General features: G+C 43.8%; 1 protein-coding gene across 1 annotated transcript in view; it reads left to right on the top strand.

The window, feature by feature from the left end:
* Positions 1-341: 341 nt before the first annotated feature.
* The window catches only part of LOC144610641 (zinc finger SWIM domain-containing protein 5-like), a 72590-nt gene continuing 59775 nt past the window's right edge, over positions 342-13156 (top strand). The window contains exons 1-2 of the mRNA XM_078429498.1: positions 342-527; positions 4943-5144. Of these exons, the coding sequence (XP_078285624.1) occupies positions 360-527; positions 4943-5144 (370 nt within the window). The 5' untranslated portion in view covers positions 342-359. The remainder of the gene's footprint in view (positions 528-4942; positions 5145-13156) is intronic.

Here is a 13156-nt window from a genome sequence, read left to right as displayed (position 1 = left end):
GACCTGTGGCAGATTGACGGGTCAACAGCCAATCGATGTAGTGGAGGGCGGGACCTTTGCGAGACTGGCAGGGCGTCAGCCAATGGAGGAGAACGAGGGCGGGACAACGGGAGAGCGACAGCCAATGGAAGCAGGGGAAGGTCGAGGGGTGGGGCTCTGCGTGATGAGAGACATGGGCCCGGACCAATGGGCATCGGGGAGGCGGCGAGTCGGGACCAATGGGAGCGCGCGGGGGGGCGGGAACAGCGGCCGCCTATATAAGCGGCGCCGGCAGCCGGCGAGCGGTCAGTAGCGGGGCGGCTGGCGGACAGACAGCGGCGGCGAGGGCGAGAGAGAGAGAGAGAGAGAGAGACGCGGCGATGGCGGACGCGAGGGGCGGCTCGCCGGCGGCCAAGCGGCCGTGCTTTGGACACTGCGGCCCGGCCAGAGCGGCCCACACCAAGCCGGGCCACGGCAGGTTCCACAAGCCCGACTCGCTGCTGGACATCAGCGCCAAGAAGGTGGCGGAGAAATGGCCCTTCGAGCAGGTGAGTGAGTGAGTGAGTGGGTGAGTGAGTGAGTGGGTGAGTGAGTGGGCGGGCGGGCGATGCACAACAACTGCGGGAACTCGCACATAAATCACCTCAGTAAACAAGGGGACAGACAGACAGACAGACAGTCGGGGCAGGCAGGCAGGGGCTGAACAATAGGCAATAAACCCCAAGCTGTCACTCGCCGCTCCACCACAACAATCTGCCAACAAATTCCTCCTTCAACTTTTACACCACAAACAAAACATCCACAATCTATATATATATTTCCCTAATTTCTCTTCGTCTAATTTTTAATTCCCCCCCCCACCCCCCCTCATAATTTCTTCTTCCTCAGTCCCTTTTGTTGCACATAAATGTTGATTGTTTCTCCACATTAAAAATAAAATGAATATTGGCTCAGATTGTAAAATGGTATTTAAATAAAAAGAAGAAATTTGTCCTGGTTGCTGATAGTTCGTTTATTGAGCTCCTGCACCTGGCTTGATATTAAACTGGTTAACATGTATTTTGTGTCAGAGCTACACTGAGATTAAAACAAAATGTGTGTTTGTTAAATCCCCATCATTCAATTAATGGGGGAGAGTGAGGAACTGGAGCATTAACAAGAGATGGGCAAATAATGAAGGGATAAGAAATTGAGGGATTTGCTTGGAGTGTATGTGTAGGAAGGAACTGCAGATGCTGGTTTAAACTGAATATAGACAAACAGCTGACGTGACTGCAGGACAGGCAGCATCTCTGGAGAAAAGGAATTTCGCTGAGTTACTCCAGCTTTTGTGTCTATCTTCGATTTGCTCAGGGTGTTGGTGGTAAAAGATACCACCAGTTAAAAGAAGTTAATTATCGAATTAAAGGGAACCCAGGTAGGTTTTGTCAAACTCTTAGCACTTTGAACTGCTTTTTAAAAGTGATTGTAATGACAATTTCTCCAGCCTTCCTTCACTGATCACCCCCCCCCCCCCCCCCCCCCCCCCCCGTACAAACTTTGTGCATTCTTCATCCCAATGTAAAGATTGACATCCACAGTTGATGCTCACAGTGGAAGTTGAGCCCCTTTCTGCATTGACTGGGGTCTCTGGCTGATTTTGGCATTCAGTGTTAGTGAAAGATTTAGACAGTTTACAATCTTGTTTTTGTGGTTCAATAGACAACTTAATAAAAGCAACCACTACAGTTATTTTGCAGTAAATTGCTACAAAATAGTTTGGTTAACTTTTGTAATTGATGTTTTTGTTCTTTTTTTGACTTCATTTGCACAATGACCCTTCCAAACAGTGAAGGCCATAACTTGAGAAAAGGAAGGGCTTTCTTCTGTACAGGAGTGTCAAGAAGCAGATAAAATAATATAATTAACTGACAAATAGGATTGCTGGTGAAAGCAGACGCCTGCAAGTTTGTTTATTAAGAACTGTGAATGTAACATGGACAAAAGGGTCTTTTTGTTTCCAGAGTTGCTAATGGAAAAAATATCAAAGTTGATTTTTATTTGGTGCATGTTGTGAGTGCCTGTGTCCGTGTGCCTGGGTTCTTGTTGCAGTAAGTGTCTTGTGTGCCTGCACTAGAGTGTAGATTTGTCCGTAAAGACAAGTATTGTTTCCACAGGAACCACGTTCGAGAGATGTGTGTCAGCAAGGGTGGGAGTCTGTTTTCTTGTTTCCGTCAGACTATTTTTATCCACCCCCTCTTTTTTCCCCCATTTCCATCTCCCCCAGGGTGTGGGTGGAAGCAGTTGCCCCATGGGGTCTGAAAGTTGGTCAAGCTAGCCGTGATTCAGGCTTAAGTTATTTGCTTTATTCACGTTGCCAGAGGTTTATTTCTGGAGTTAATTTTAAAGTATTGATTGTGAAAAAGAGACTGACCACATGAGTTGTGTCTTCACCCAAGATACTGGTCTGGACTTTTGTTTGTCTGTGTCTGTAGTGGGTCTGTACAAACACTTGGGTAATGTGGGTCATGATGATCTCAGACTTTGGCAGGGCTATCCAGTTTAATCAAACCGATTAATTTTGCACTATGTTGCACCCAATAGTAATTCTATAACTCATCAGTCCAACTGTTTTAGTTGTGTATGCGTTGCAGTTTTAACTTGGTCCAAATACTGATCCCAAAACGTTGATCTGTAAGGCTTGTTTTGTAGAGTGTTCTATATTAAACATTCTATGCTGTTACTGTCAACTGAATATCTTTTGGGGGTGTGGGGGAACAGGCTTGTGTTTGAGGGGGCAATGTTTACTGTGGGTGTCAGCAGTCGTCTGGAGAATGATTGAATATTGTCGGGTGCGATGTGATGAGACTAGATACAGCAGCTTATTAAATGTCCCAAACAATCAGCACTAGAAAGTGGGGTTAACCATGTTAATGTGAGTGGGTGTGAAAATACAAGTACCACCAGACATTCCCCTCGTTCACCCACTTCCACGCTGAACGTCCCAGTCCCACTGCTGGGCTGTGACAGAGCTCCCTCTCAAAGCACTGGAAGCTGTAGCATTTAACAAAAAAATATAATGAAGCCGTTCCACTTCAAAGCTGAAATTTCCTAGGAAAGCAGTGTGGTTTGTGGTTTATTGTAGTGTAACTCTCTATTTGCTGTAAGTGGAATAGGACAGCGAGACAGACTGTGTTTATGTGGAGATATTCTGTCATACCCAGCACAGTGCTGTTGCATTGTAGGAAATGCAGCACCCTCTTAATAGCAACACACAACATTGGAGGAACTCAGCGGCTCAGGCAACATCTCTGGAGGATGTGGACAAATTAGGTTTTGGGTTAGGACCCTTCAGACTGATGGAGTAGATAAGGGGAGAAAGCTGGGAAAGAGAGGTGCAGGGGTGGAGAAATCCTGGCAAGTGATAGGTGGATACATGTGTGGGGGTGATTGGGAGATGGGTGGAATAAGTGACAAAGGCTGGGGTGAAAAGGAGACAAAAGCGTGTAAGATAAGGGGAGAAAGAGGAGTGAAATGTAAAGTTGGGGGGTTGGGTGGAAGGGGTGAAAGGGAAGTGGGATTGCAGTATCTTGTGGCTCCAAACAGTAGCATGGCTCGGACAGTTATGTCTGTGATAATGACAGAGGTACAAGAATTGATTGGATTATGAGGGCATCTCTCATGACTATCTCCAAAATAATGCTGCACTTTAACACATCGTCCATCAGTGCAAGGGCTCTCGGTTCCGCACTGAAGTGTCAGCATGGTCTCTGTACTCAAAACTTCAGAGTTGGCCTTGAACCCCAACCTTGTGACTGTATTGTATGATATTTAAATTGCCTTGATTACACCTTTTGAAAGTTTAAGGTGTAACTCGCACTTGGTTGACAGTAACAGCATAGAATGTTTAATATAGAATCTTGTTATTCTGGGGGATTGTTGGGACGATGCTGTGCTTTTACTGAGACAAGATCAGAGCAGTGACCTTTCATGTTTACATATGCAGAGAATTTTAAGCTCCAATGATGTCATTAATAGTAGTCAGGGCGGGAGCTCATTTGGGGTAACACGTAGTGAGTACTGCATGACTGTGAGTGGAAATGGAATGTTTTGTGATTTGTTGGCACCAAGCCACCACTTGAGACTGTTGATAATGTATGATTTCCCAATGTAGTTGTATCAAATTCCAGCATCAAAGTTATAATTTAGAGTAAATGGGCTACAGACATCAGCTTGTGGTCAGGTGGGATTTGCACGTGTACAGTGAGTGTTCGCAGGTAGTATTTCAACTGGAGTCCAGGTGTGAATGTCGGCGTTGGCATCAGAAGATCAGATTGTGACCAATTTAGTTCCAGTGGAAATTCTGATTTTTTGCTATTGTTGGTCTGTGCTTTTAGCAGCTGTTCGTGACGTGTGGGAACCTGGCAGTCAGGTAGAGTGCTCCATCCGAGGGCTTGTCTTGAATGCGTGTGGTTGTGTTTTATGCAATGACGATTGGTAAACCTTGGGTATGATCTGTAAGCAAATGAGAAGCTGTGCCACTTCTATTCATGGTTTGGGTGGAGTCCGTGACAGGTTAAATTATACATGATGGGTGGGAAGAATGGGCTTGACTGGCCAAATGAAGGGCTTCATGCTTTCCAAATTACTTTGAATTGTTCTCTCGTGAGTCGGGATGGTTAGTTGTGCAAGTAAACTGCTTACAGCTAACTACTGTGGTTTCTGGGGCAGAGTGCCTGGTATTTACAGCTAGATTTGCTGTCATGTTGTTGAAATCCTTTTCAAGCAAGCAGTGCAGCTGAAAAATTAACAATCGCTAGTGATTTAATGCCCTGTGTTGTTTCCATCACCGGTTTATTGAAAACCAGGAATTTTCACTTTACAGGCCAGTAACGCATTGATCTGATTGCTCAGACCACATTTTGGAAATGTTTTATTCTCTAATGACAGGGCACAGTTGTTTAATTTGTGCATTTATTTTTAGGTAGAGGAGCGATTTTCACGAATTCCCGAGCCTGTTCAGAGAAGGATTATTTTCTGGTCCTTTCCCAGAAATGAGCGTGAAATCTGCATGTACTCATCACTCAGCTATCAGTGTCAAGAAGGGGAGAAAGATGGTGAAGTTCCATTCAACAAAGGGCTGCGGTTGTTGGAAACGGGCGCCATAGAGCGTGTGCTGCAAGTAGGTGAGTACACTACAAGGTGAAGGAAACAACTGCAGATGCTGGTTTACACTGAAGATAGACACACAATGCTGGAGTAACTCAGGCAGCATTTCTGGAGAGAAGGAATGGGTGAAGTTTTGGGTCGAGACCCTTCAGACTGAAGGGTCTGAAGAAGGGTCTCGACCTGAAACGTCACCCATTCCTTCGCTCCAGAGATGCTGCCTGTCCCGCTGAGTTACTCCAGCATTTTGTCTCTCTACTTGAATAAGGGCCTGTGCTAAATGTAGATTATTGATGCAGTTTGGTGGTATGAGATGTTGGCACTCCTGAAAGCTACTGCTTGGTTTAGGACTTCACCACACAGTGATGATTGCACCTACCTTTGTGCACCAAAAGTACAGGAAGTTTTCAGACTGTTTGGAGAAGGCTTTTACTTGATGCAGCCTGCAGTAGGAGGAATGACGGGTATATTGAGACTTGCAACTGAATATGCGTTTGTAATGAGTTTGGGTTGAAATCTTTACTTTAAATCACTGGAGTTTTTGTTGGGTTGCTGTTAGTGCTACTCGACTAGTTTGAAAAGCAGGTATAATTTTTAAGGAGCCATTAACAAGATCTAGATTACTAACTTGGCATTGAGTAGCTTTTAGCAGAGCATGTTAAGTAATGGACTTCCTTTTACGATGCTCATGTGGTCCCTAGACAGTGGAAATGGAGCATTTTCCCACAATAGTGAACTCCTAATAAAATAACTTCAGATGGCTTGGGGCACAACCTTCAATTGAAAAACAAATTGAATGGGGATGTGTGGTGTATTCGTAGCTGCACGAACTGCCAATTGTTTGTGTAGACGGATTTTAGATTCCAGTTACACTTCCACCCCCATATGTGATGCTTTCCTTCTCTCAGCTCTCTACTGATTCATTAGCTGGGAGTATCATTCAGTGCTATAGGTTGCCTGCAGTGTCAGCCACAGTTCAATTGCTGGCATTCTTGCCTCTGTACAAGAAAGTTGCAGATTGAAGTCCCACTGCAGGGATTTGAGTGCGGAAGTTAAAAATGATTTAACTTTGTGCTTTCTCTCAAGTTTAAAACTGAAACCTTGTCTCTCCCTCAAGTGGATAAAGAAGATCCTAACATTCAGTTTAAAGACCAGGAAAGATCTCTGTAGATCTAACCAATATTTGCCTTTCAACACAGTTCTCTCTAAATTATGATTGGGCTGTTATCACTGCTCTTGTGAGCTTGGTGTGTGCTGGGATATAAGCTACTTTATTACACGGGGCGGCGCCGTGGTTGAGCTGCTGCTGTACCGCGCCAGGGACTCTGGTTCAATCCTCACTGTGAGTGCTGCCTGTACGGAGCTTGTACGTTCTTCCTGTGACCGCGTGGGTTTTCTCTGGGTGCTCCTGTTTCCTCCCATCTTCCAAAGACGCACAGGTTTGCAGGTTAATTGGCTTCAGTCAAAAATTGTAAATAGTCTAGCGTGTAAGATATTGCTAGTGTATGAGGTGACCTCTGGTCAGCACAGAGTTGTTGCGCCAAAAGGTTTGTTTCCTTGCTGTATCTCTAAAGTAAAGTGCTGCAAAATGAGTATATTGCTTTAATGGGTTGGCCTGGTGTTATGAAATGTGCTTGGTGGAGGTTCTTGCTCTCTGCCTCAGGAGTTCCAATTGGGGAGATCAGCTCGGACCTGTGCTACTCACCCTTCTGGTCAATGTTGCTCAGCCTCCACAGACCATTTGTCATTGGAGACAAAGCATTCTCAGTGGTGCTCATTCCAGGTGTGTTTATCCCTGTGGATCTGGTTGAGTTGGTTCCTTCAAGTTGGAGAAAAGCATCAGATTCTACACTGATATTTTGCCTCTTGTTTCCTTTCGTTGTAGAGTTGCCAAGTTTTGATTGACATTATTCATATTAGTGTCTAAACAACCTCGAGGCATTTGTTTAACTTTTGTTGCACTCTAGTTCCTCATCAGTCTTGCAAGTCTTATCCTTTTCTAGTGGTTGCATAACAGGTGAACCTTGTGTGCAGTTCCAAAAGCTGATTTGGTGTCAGTAATGGAGTTTTCCTTCGCATGGTAACGGTGCACCAATGTCTGAGTGGTTGCCCTCCAGGCCTCCCAGAACTGATTTGTTTGGGGTGTGTAATTATGTATAATTCATATCAGAACTCCCCGAGAAACCACCAGCAGGTGTCTGTTTAACAAGCTGATTCTGCACTTGCAAGGCCATTTCACTCAGCCAATCCAGCAGTGCACAAGAAAAAATAATTTTGACAGAAGTGCGCACATGTTACATTGGCAATAAAGTGTGAGCTGTACCCAGGAGTTTCCGATAATGGCCTAAATTGTGGAATGGGAATGGAAATGGAAGCCATTAAAATGCTGCTGGAGCACCAAGGACTTCTGCAGCCTTGACATGCAAGTCAGCTGTTCTGTAAATTATGCTGTTTGTGCACTACAGCTTTGACTTTTCAATCTAGGTTTATTTAAACTGCATCCAAATTCCTTTAAACAATGCTCTGTTCAATGGGTCCTCTCTCACCAACACTGATCTTTTGCCTTTGACTCACTTTAAGTGTAGGTACCTTCCTTGGCACTATCCAGCAGGCTAATAGTCAGGTGCAGCCATACAGCACAGAAATAGGCCCTTTGGCCCAACTCATCCATGCTGACCCAGGTGCCCTGTCTAAGATTGCCTGTATGTGGCTCATATTCCTCTAAAGCTTTCCTGTCTATGTACTCGCCCAATTGTCTTTTAGGTGATGTTATGGTATATGTCCTATACCCGCCAGGTTAGGAGTTGAAAACGGTGCCCCTCGGATTCATACTAAATCTTGCCCTCTGTTTAAAACTATGTCCTCTAATTTTGAGTATGTACACCTTGACCAGCGAAAATGTGTTTAGTACATCTGAGTAAAAATAAACAAGACATCATGATAATTAGCTAACTTGCTGAGTATACAATGTGAAATACACTTGCTCTGACAAGGTGCATTGCAACGTTGGCACCCTGCCATTAAAGTGGTGGTGTGTAATGGCCCCTTGTGGACCTGGTTTAATGAGCACGTGCGTGGGAATGCCCCATCAGTCCAGAGTGAGGTGTCGTCTGCAGTAAAGGTCTGTTTTAGCCCCACTGATGGTTGGTTGTCAAAAAAGGAAACCATTTTGTGTTTGTCGTGGGCAGGGTTGTCCTGTTTATATTTCAATTAATCTGGAATTAAGTTCAAGGACAAAATAGAATAATTTCATGTAAATTGAATCTTTTCTCATTTGAAGGGAGACGGGACAGTTGCATCCCATGTGTGCATCCCTCATCATCCCTGACCTGCGGCTCCAATCTGTTTGTCCTGCTCAGTGGTGGAAAGCTAACATTGCAGACCTTTAGATTAGGTTGTTCTATCACTCTTGGTATGGCTCGGCCAATATTCATAATTTATTTGAGGTTCGGTAGTCACTATGCATTCTTTTGGAGAAAGGATTGTATTGTGGATGTTTAGTTTAGAGATACAGAGCAGAAACGGGCCCTTCGGCCCAGAGTCTATGCCAACTAGCGATCCCCACACACTGATACTATCCTACATACAGGGACATTTTACAATTCTTACCGAAGCCAATTATCCAACAAACCTGTACATCTTTGGAATGTGGGAGGAAACCGGAGCACCCGGAGAAAACCCACACGGTCATAAGGAGAACGTATAAACTCCGTATAGACAGCACCCATTAGTCAGGATCGAACCTGGCTCTCTGGTGTTGTAAAGCAGCAACTCTACTACTGTGCCACCATAGATGTTTGTTTACTATGGATTGAGAGCAGGATTTGATCTGGGATAGTGTTGACAGCAGAACGTTTCATTTGTGCATCAGGTTCACGTGTTCATCCTGACCCCATTTGTACATTTGTCATCTGGTGCTGAGGCCCATGGAACCTTGCCTTTGGGTCTCGAGCTTCTCATTCTGGACTGTATTTTATCCATGCCAGGCTTTATTCCATTGTTATCACTTGACATTGAGGTGAGGGTAGTGTGGTGGGAAGGATTCTTAGAAACCACCAGGTATTGCATTTGAAGGCAGTTACAAGGAGATGGTTATTGTCCTCCTTGGTGGATTGGTATTGTGCATAGTTCTGGGCACTAGGTGTCAAAAGATGCGATGCTTCAAGCAAGGTGCAGAGGAAAGTTAAAATGCCTGGAGAGGGGATCTCGTGGAGTGACACCTCCCATTGTTGGAGGGATCAATACTAGAGGGTAGAGAACAAAGCAACACAAGGGTTGTTTTATTAAAGGTGGTGTTTGGGTTCAGGATAGCATGCCAGGTAGAACCAGAGGCAGATTCAATTGTTGAAAAGGGAGCTGGATAAGTAGTATAAAAGAGCACTTGCAGGACTATCAAGGCAGTGGGGAGTGGGACAAATTCATTGGCCTGTGTGGAACTTGTACGCTGAGCCAATAGCTGATTTTTGTACGGTAACCATTTTGAGATGTGGGTTATACAGGCTAGCAAGCTGCAGTCTCCCCGTGACCTGCGTGGGTTTTCTCCGAGATCTTCGGTTTCCTCCCACACTCCAAAGACGTACAGGTATGTAGGTTAATTGGCTGGGTAAATGTAAAAATTGTCCCTAGTGGGTGTAGGATAGTGTTAATGTACGGGGATCGCTGGGCGGCACGGACTTGGTGGGCCGAAAAGGCCTGTTTCCGGCTGTATATATATGATATGATATGACAGCAGTATGGAGGACTGTTGACCCTCTTTAATTTATTTGACGTTATCTATAACTGGTGCTATTTATGACTTCCTTGTCCCTGATGGTCTCGCCTTTGAAAATCTGGCCAACTATGCTTTAGTTGCTGATTTATCCCATTTAGGAAGTTTTTGAAGACCTGTTTATAACAGAATTGCCTCTGGTAGCTTAGTTGTAGTTTATTTTATAAATGGGAACGATTCTAACTTCATGCTGTGTGCCTATTTTAAGGCAAACATTTAGATATACTGATTTTTAAACTGGCATTTGGATGGAGGTTTTTTGTAAATCGGTGTGGCAAATTAATACCGAATAACTTAAATCCAACATTGCTGATGTATTTGGCAGAAGACCATACTGGAGTAACTCAGCGGGTCAGGCAGCATCTTTGGAGAAATGGATAGGTGATGTTTTGGGTCGGAATGTTTCGGTTTTATGCTTTTAGTTTTTGAATGATATGGAGTAACTGGTGATTTGATGGTATGTTGTAACATGGAAAGGGAAGAAAGAAATGTCTTATTCCCACCACAATGAGTAAAATATTCAGCAGCAGACACTTCTACTTGTGCTTGTGTTGTCTGCCAGCTCCTATCCCCGATGATCTTACCTTTTTTCTTCTTCAAATTTTGCCTTTCAAAAGGTATTTTAAAGGATTCTGTTCACACAGCTGTTTTAGTAAAGAATTCTACAAAATTCCCAAGAGCCCAGTGTTACATTTTAAATGTTTCTTTGCTGCCTTATTTACAAAGGATAACTAGTTTATTCAAAGGACAAATTAAGACTGCTTTTTCAAGCTAGGAAACCCAGGTTGAGTCCACTGTGTGGTCATCTGGGAGGGATGTACTTGGCTTCTGTGAATATTAAACGAGCTGGTGTATCATTGTGAATCCTTGCTTTCTCAACCACGGGAGTTTTTCACACAAAGGGTGGTGGGTGGATGGAAGAAGCTACCAGAGGAGGTAGTTGAGGCTGGGACTATCCCAACATTTAAGAAACAGTTAGACAGGTACATGGATAGGACTGGATTGGAGAGATATGGACCAAATGCTGGACCAAAGGCTGGTGTGGGCAAGTTGGGCCGAAGGGCCTGTTTCCACACTGTATCACGCTGACTGCTTCAGGTAGTCTGTAAATTGAGCAGCTTTCCAGCAAAATAAACTTGTGCAAGCTTTGTATGAGACTTCTAACTATCTAAAGCTTGCAAGGTGTTGGCTTGCACAGGTTGGCTGATTGGACCTGCTACCTGTGTAGGCCAACTGGACCATGTGCCAATGGACAAAGCTCCTTGTGTGTGCGAGGAAACTCCTGGGAAAGGGGTTGGAGACTACCCACAGCCATTACAGTTCTATGGTTTCAAAAGAATTGTACCAATGGTTCTACAAAGTGGATGCACTCGTTGCTGGAACTGTGATGCTCCTGGCAATAAAACTTATCTTTTCATTTGCTGTCAGTAAAACCATTGATCATTCCAAACAAGAGATGTTAGTTTTTCAGAACTTCAATTAAAATTGTGGTGAAATCATGAGTATGACCTCTTCTCCAAATGTAATTGTTTAGGTGATTAGTTTGTTGTATGGCAACAGCCCTTCATCTTTTCCTGCCCCACATGCCATCAGAAGCTATATCCAAGAAAGGGAAGGAGAGATTTGTAGAACTGAACGAGGTTGGAAACAGATTTTGTCCAGGAAATGGTGTAATTATTCATGCCTCTTCCAGTTCCTGTTTGCTAAAAATGAATGCCCAAATGGCAATTGGCACAGGAAAGCCTTGATCATGCTAGAAGTTGTTTTATTTCAATGCTTTTAAATATGGTACATTAGGATACGGAGTATCGGGCTAGTAACCAAGGGAGCTGTGCAAACAATCTGGAGACCTACATTCAAATCCAGCTGTGACATTTAAATTTCGCAACATGGACTTTTTTCAAAGTCATTGATTACTGCAAAGCTACTGTATTTACCAGTGTCTCAGGACAAGAATTCTGCTGTCCTTGCCAGGTCTGGCTCAGAAGTGACTATAGATTCGGGGTGGAATAGTTGTCTTTTAAATCTCCCTTAAAATGGCCAAGCAAGGCACCCTATTTGGGAGCAGTTGTAAGAGAATGTATTGAATTGATACAATGAATGTAGAGAAAGGTGTCTCAATTATGTATATAATGAATAAATGTATTTTGTTTGTGGGGTGTGGGGAGATGAATGGGTACTAAGTGTTGTCTTTCCAGCATTTCCCCACATCTGGGGTGTGTGGAGTGGGGGGGAATGAATAATAAAAGTAAACAAAGGGTGGGAAATAGAAAATTGCTGCAATGCCCTGGTTCAAATAGTTTCAAATGCCTTCATTGTTGAGGGTTGTGTATTGGCTAAGTAACAGGCTTTGTCCTCTGATTGTGAACAAGCTTTTCTGTGAAGTGTTTGGCTGTATCTGTCTTCCACTGTAGCTTCAAAGCTATTTGTCCTTGCTTGCTTAAAAGATCTGAAGGAAGTGACCACTGAGCTTTGGGACGGCACAGTTGGAGATGTTAACACAGCCTTGACCCAAAGCAGTGTTTGAGCGGGCAGTTTAAACTTTGTTTTGTTGAAGTGTCTTGCTATAATCCCTGGCCATGATAGATCACTTTGCTTTTTGAGACTTGCCACTTCATACGTCTGCAGATCACCATATTCAAACCAATCTTTTCTGAAGTTTAGACAGTGTCTCCTGTGAGTTTTAGCAAATTGATTTGTTTGTGTTCCAGCAGTAGTTGTATTATATTTACTGGGAAGAAATCTGATGGTGAGATGAAGGAAAGTTTCATTCAATGAACATTCATAATGTGTTTAACAATTCAAAATTTTTATACATTAGTCATTTTATCTTTAACAGTTGGCTTTAGCTCCTGCTATTTGCTGTTTTCCTTTGCATCCTATTTGCATGTGGGATAGTGTTGACAGCAGAACGTTTCATTTGTGCATCAGGTTCACGTGTTCATCCTGACCCCATTTGTACATTTGTCATCTGGTGCTGAGGCCCATGGAACCTTGCCTTTGGGTCTCGAGCTTCTCATTCTGGACTGTATTTTATCCATGCCAGGCTTTATTCCATTGTTATCACTTGACATTGAGGAGAGGGTAGTGTGGTGGGAAGGATTCTTAGAAACCACCAGGTATTGCATTTGAAGGCAGTTACAAGGAGATGGTTATTGTCCTCCTTGGTGGATTGGTATTGTGCATAGTTCTGGGCACTAGGTGTCAAAAGATGTGATGCTTCAAGCAAGGTGCAGAGGAAAGTTAAAATGCCTGGAGAGGGGA

The sequence above is a fragment of the Rhinoraja longicauda genome, chromosome 37 (assembly GCF_053455715.1).
Source record: "Rhinoraja longicauda isolate Sanriku21f chromosome 37, sRhiLon1.1, whole genome shotgun sequence".
Taxonomy (NCBI): Eukaryota; Metazoa; Chordata; class Chondrichthyes; order Rajiformes; family Arhynchobatidae; genus Rhinoraja; species Rhinoraja longicauda.
This window is presented reverse-complemented; position numbering and strand designations above follow the sequence as displayed.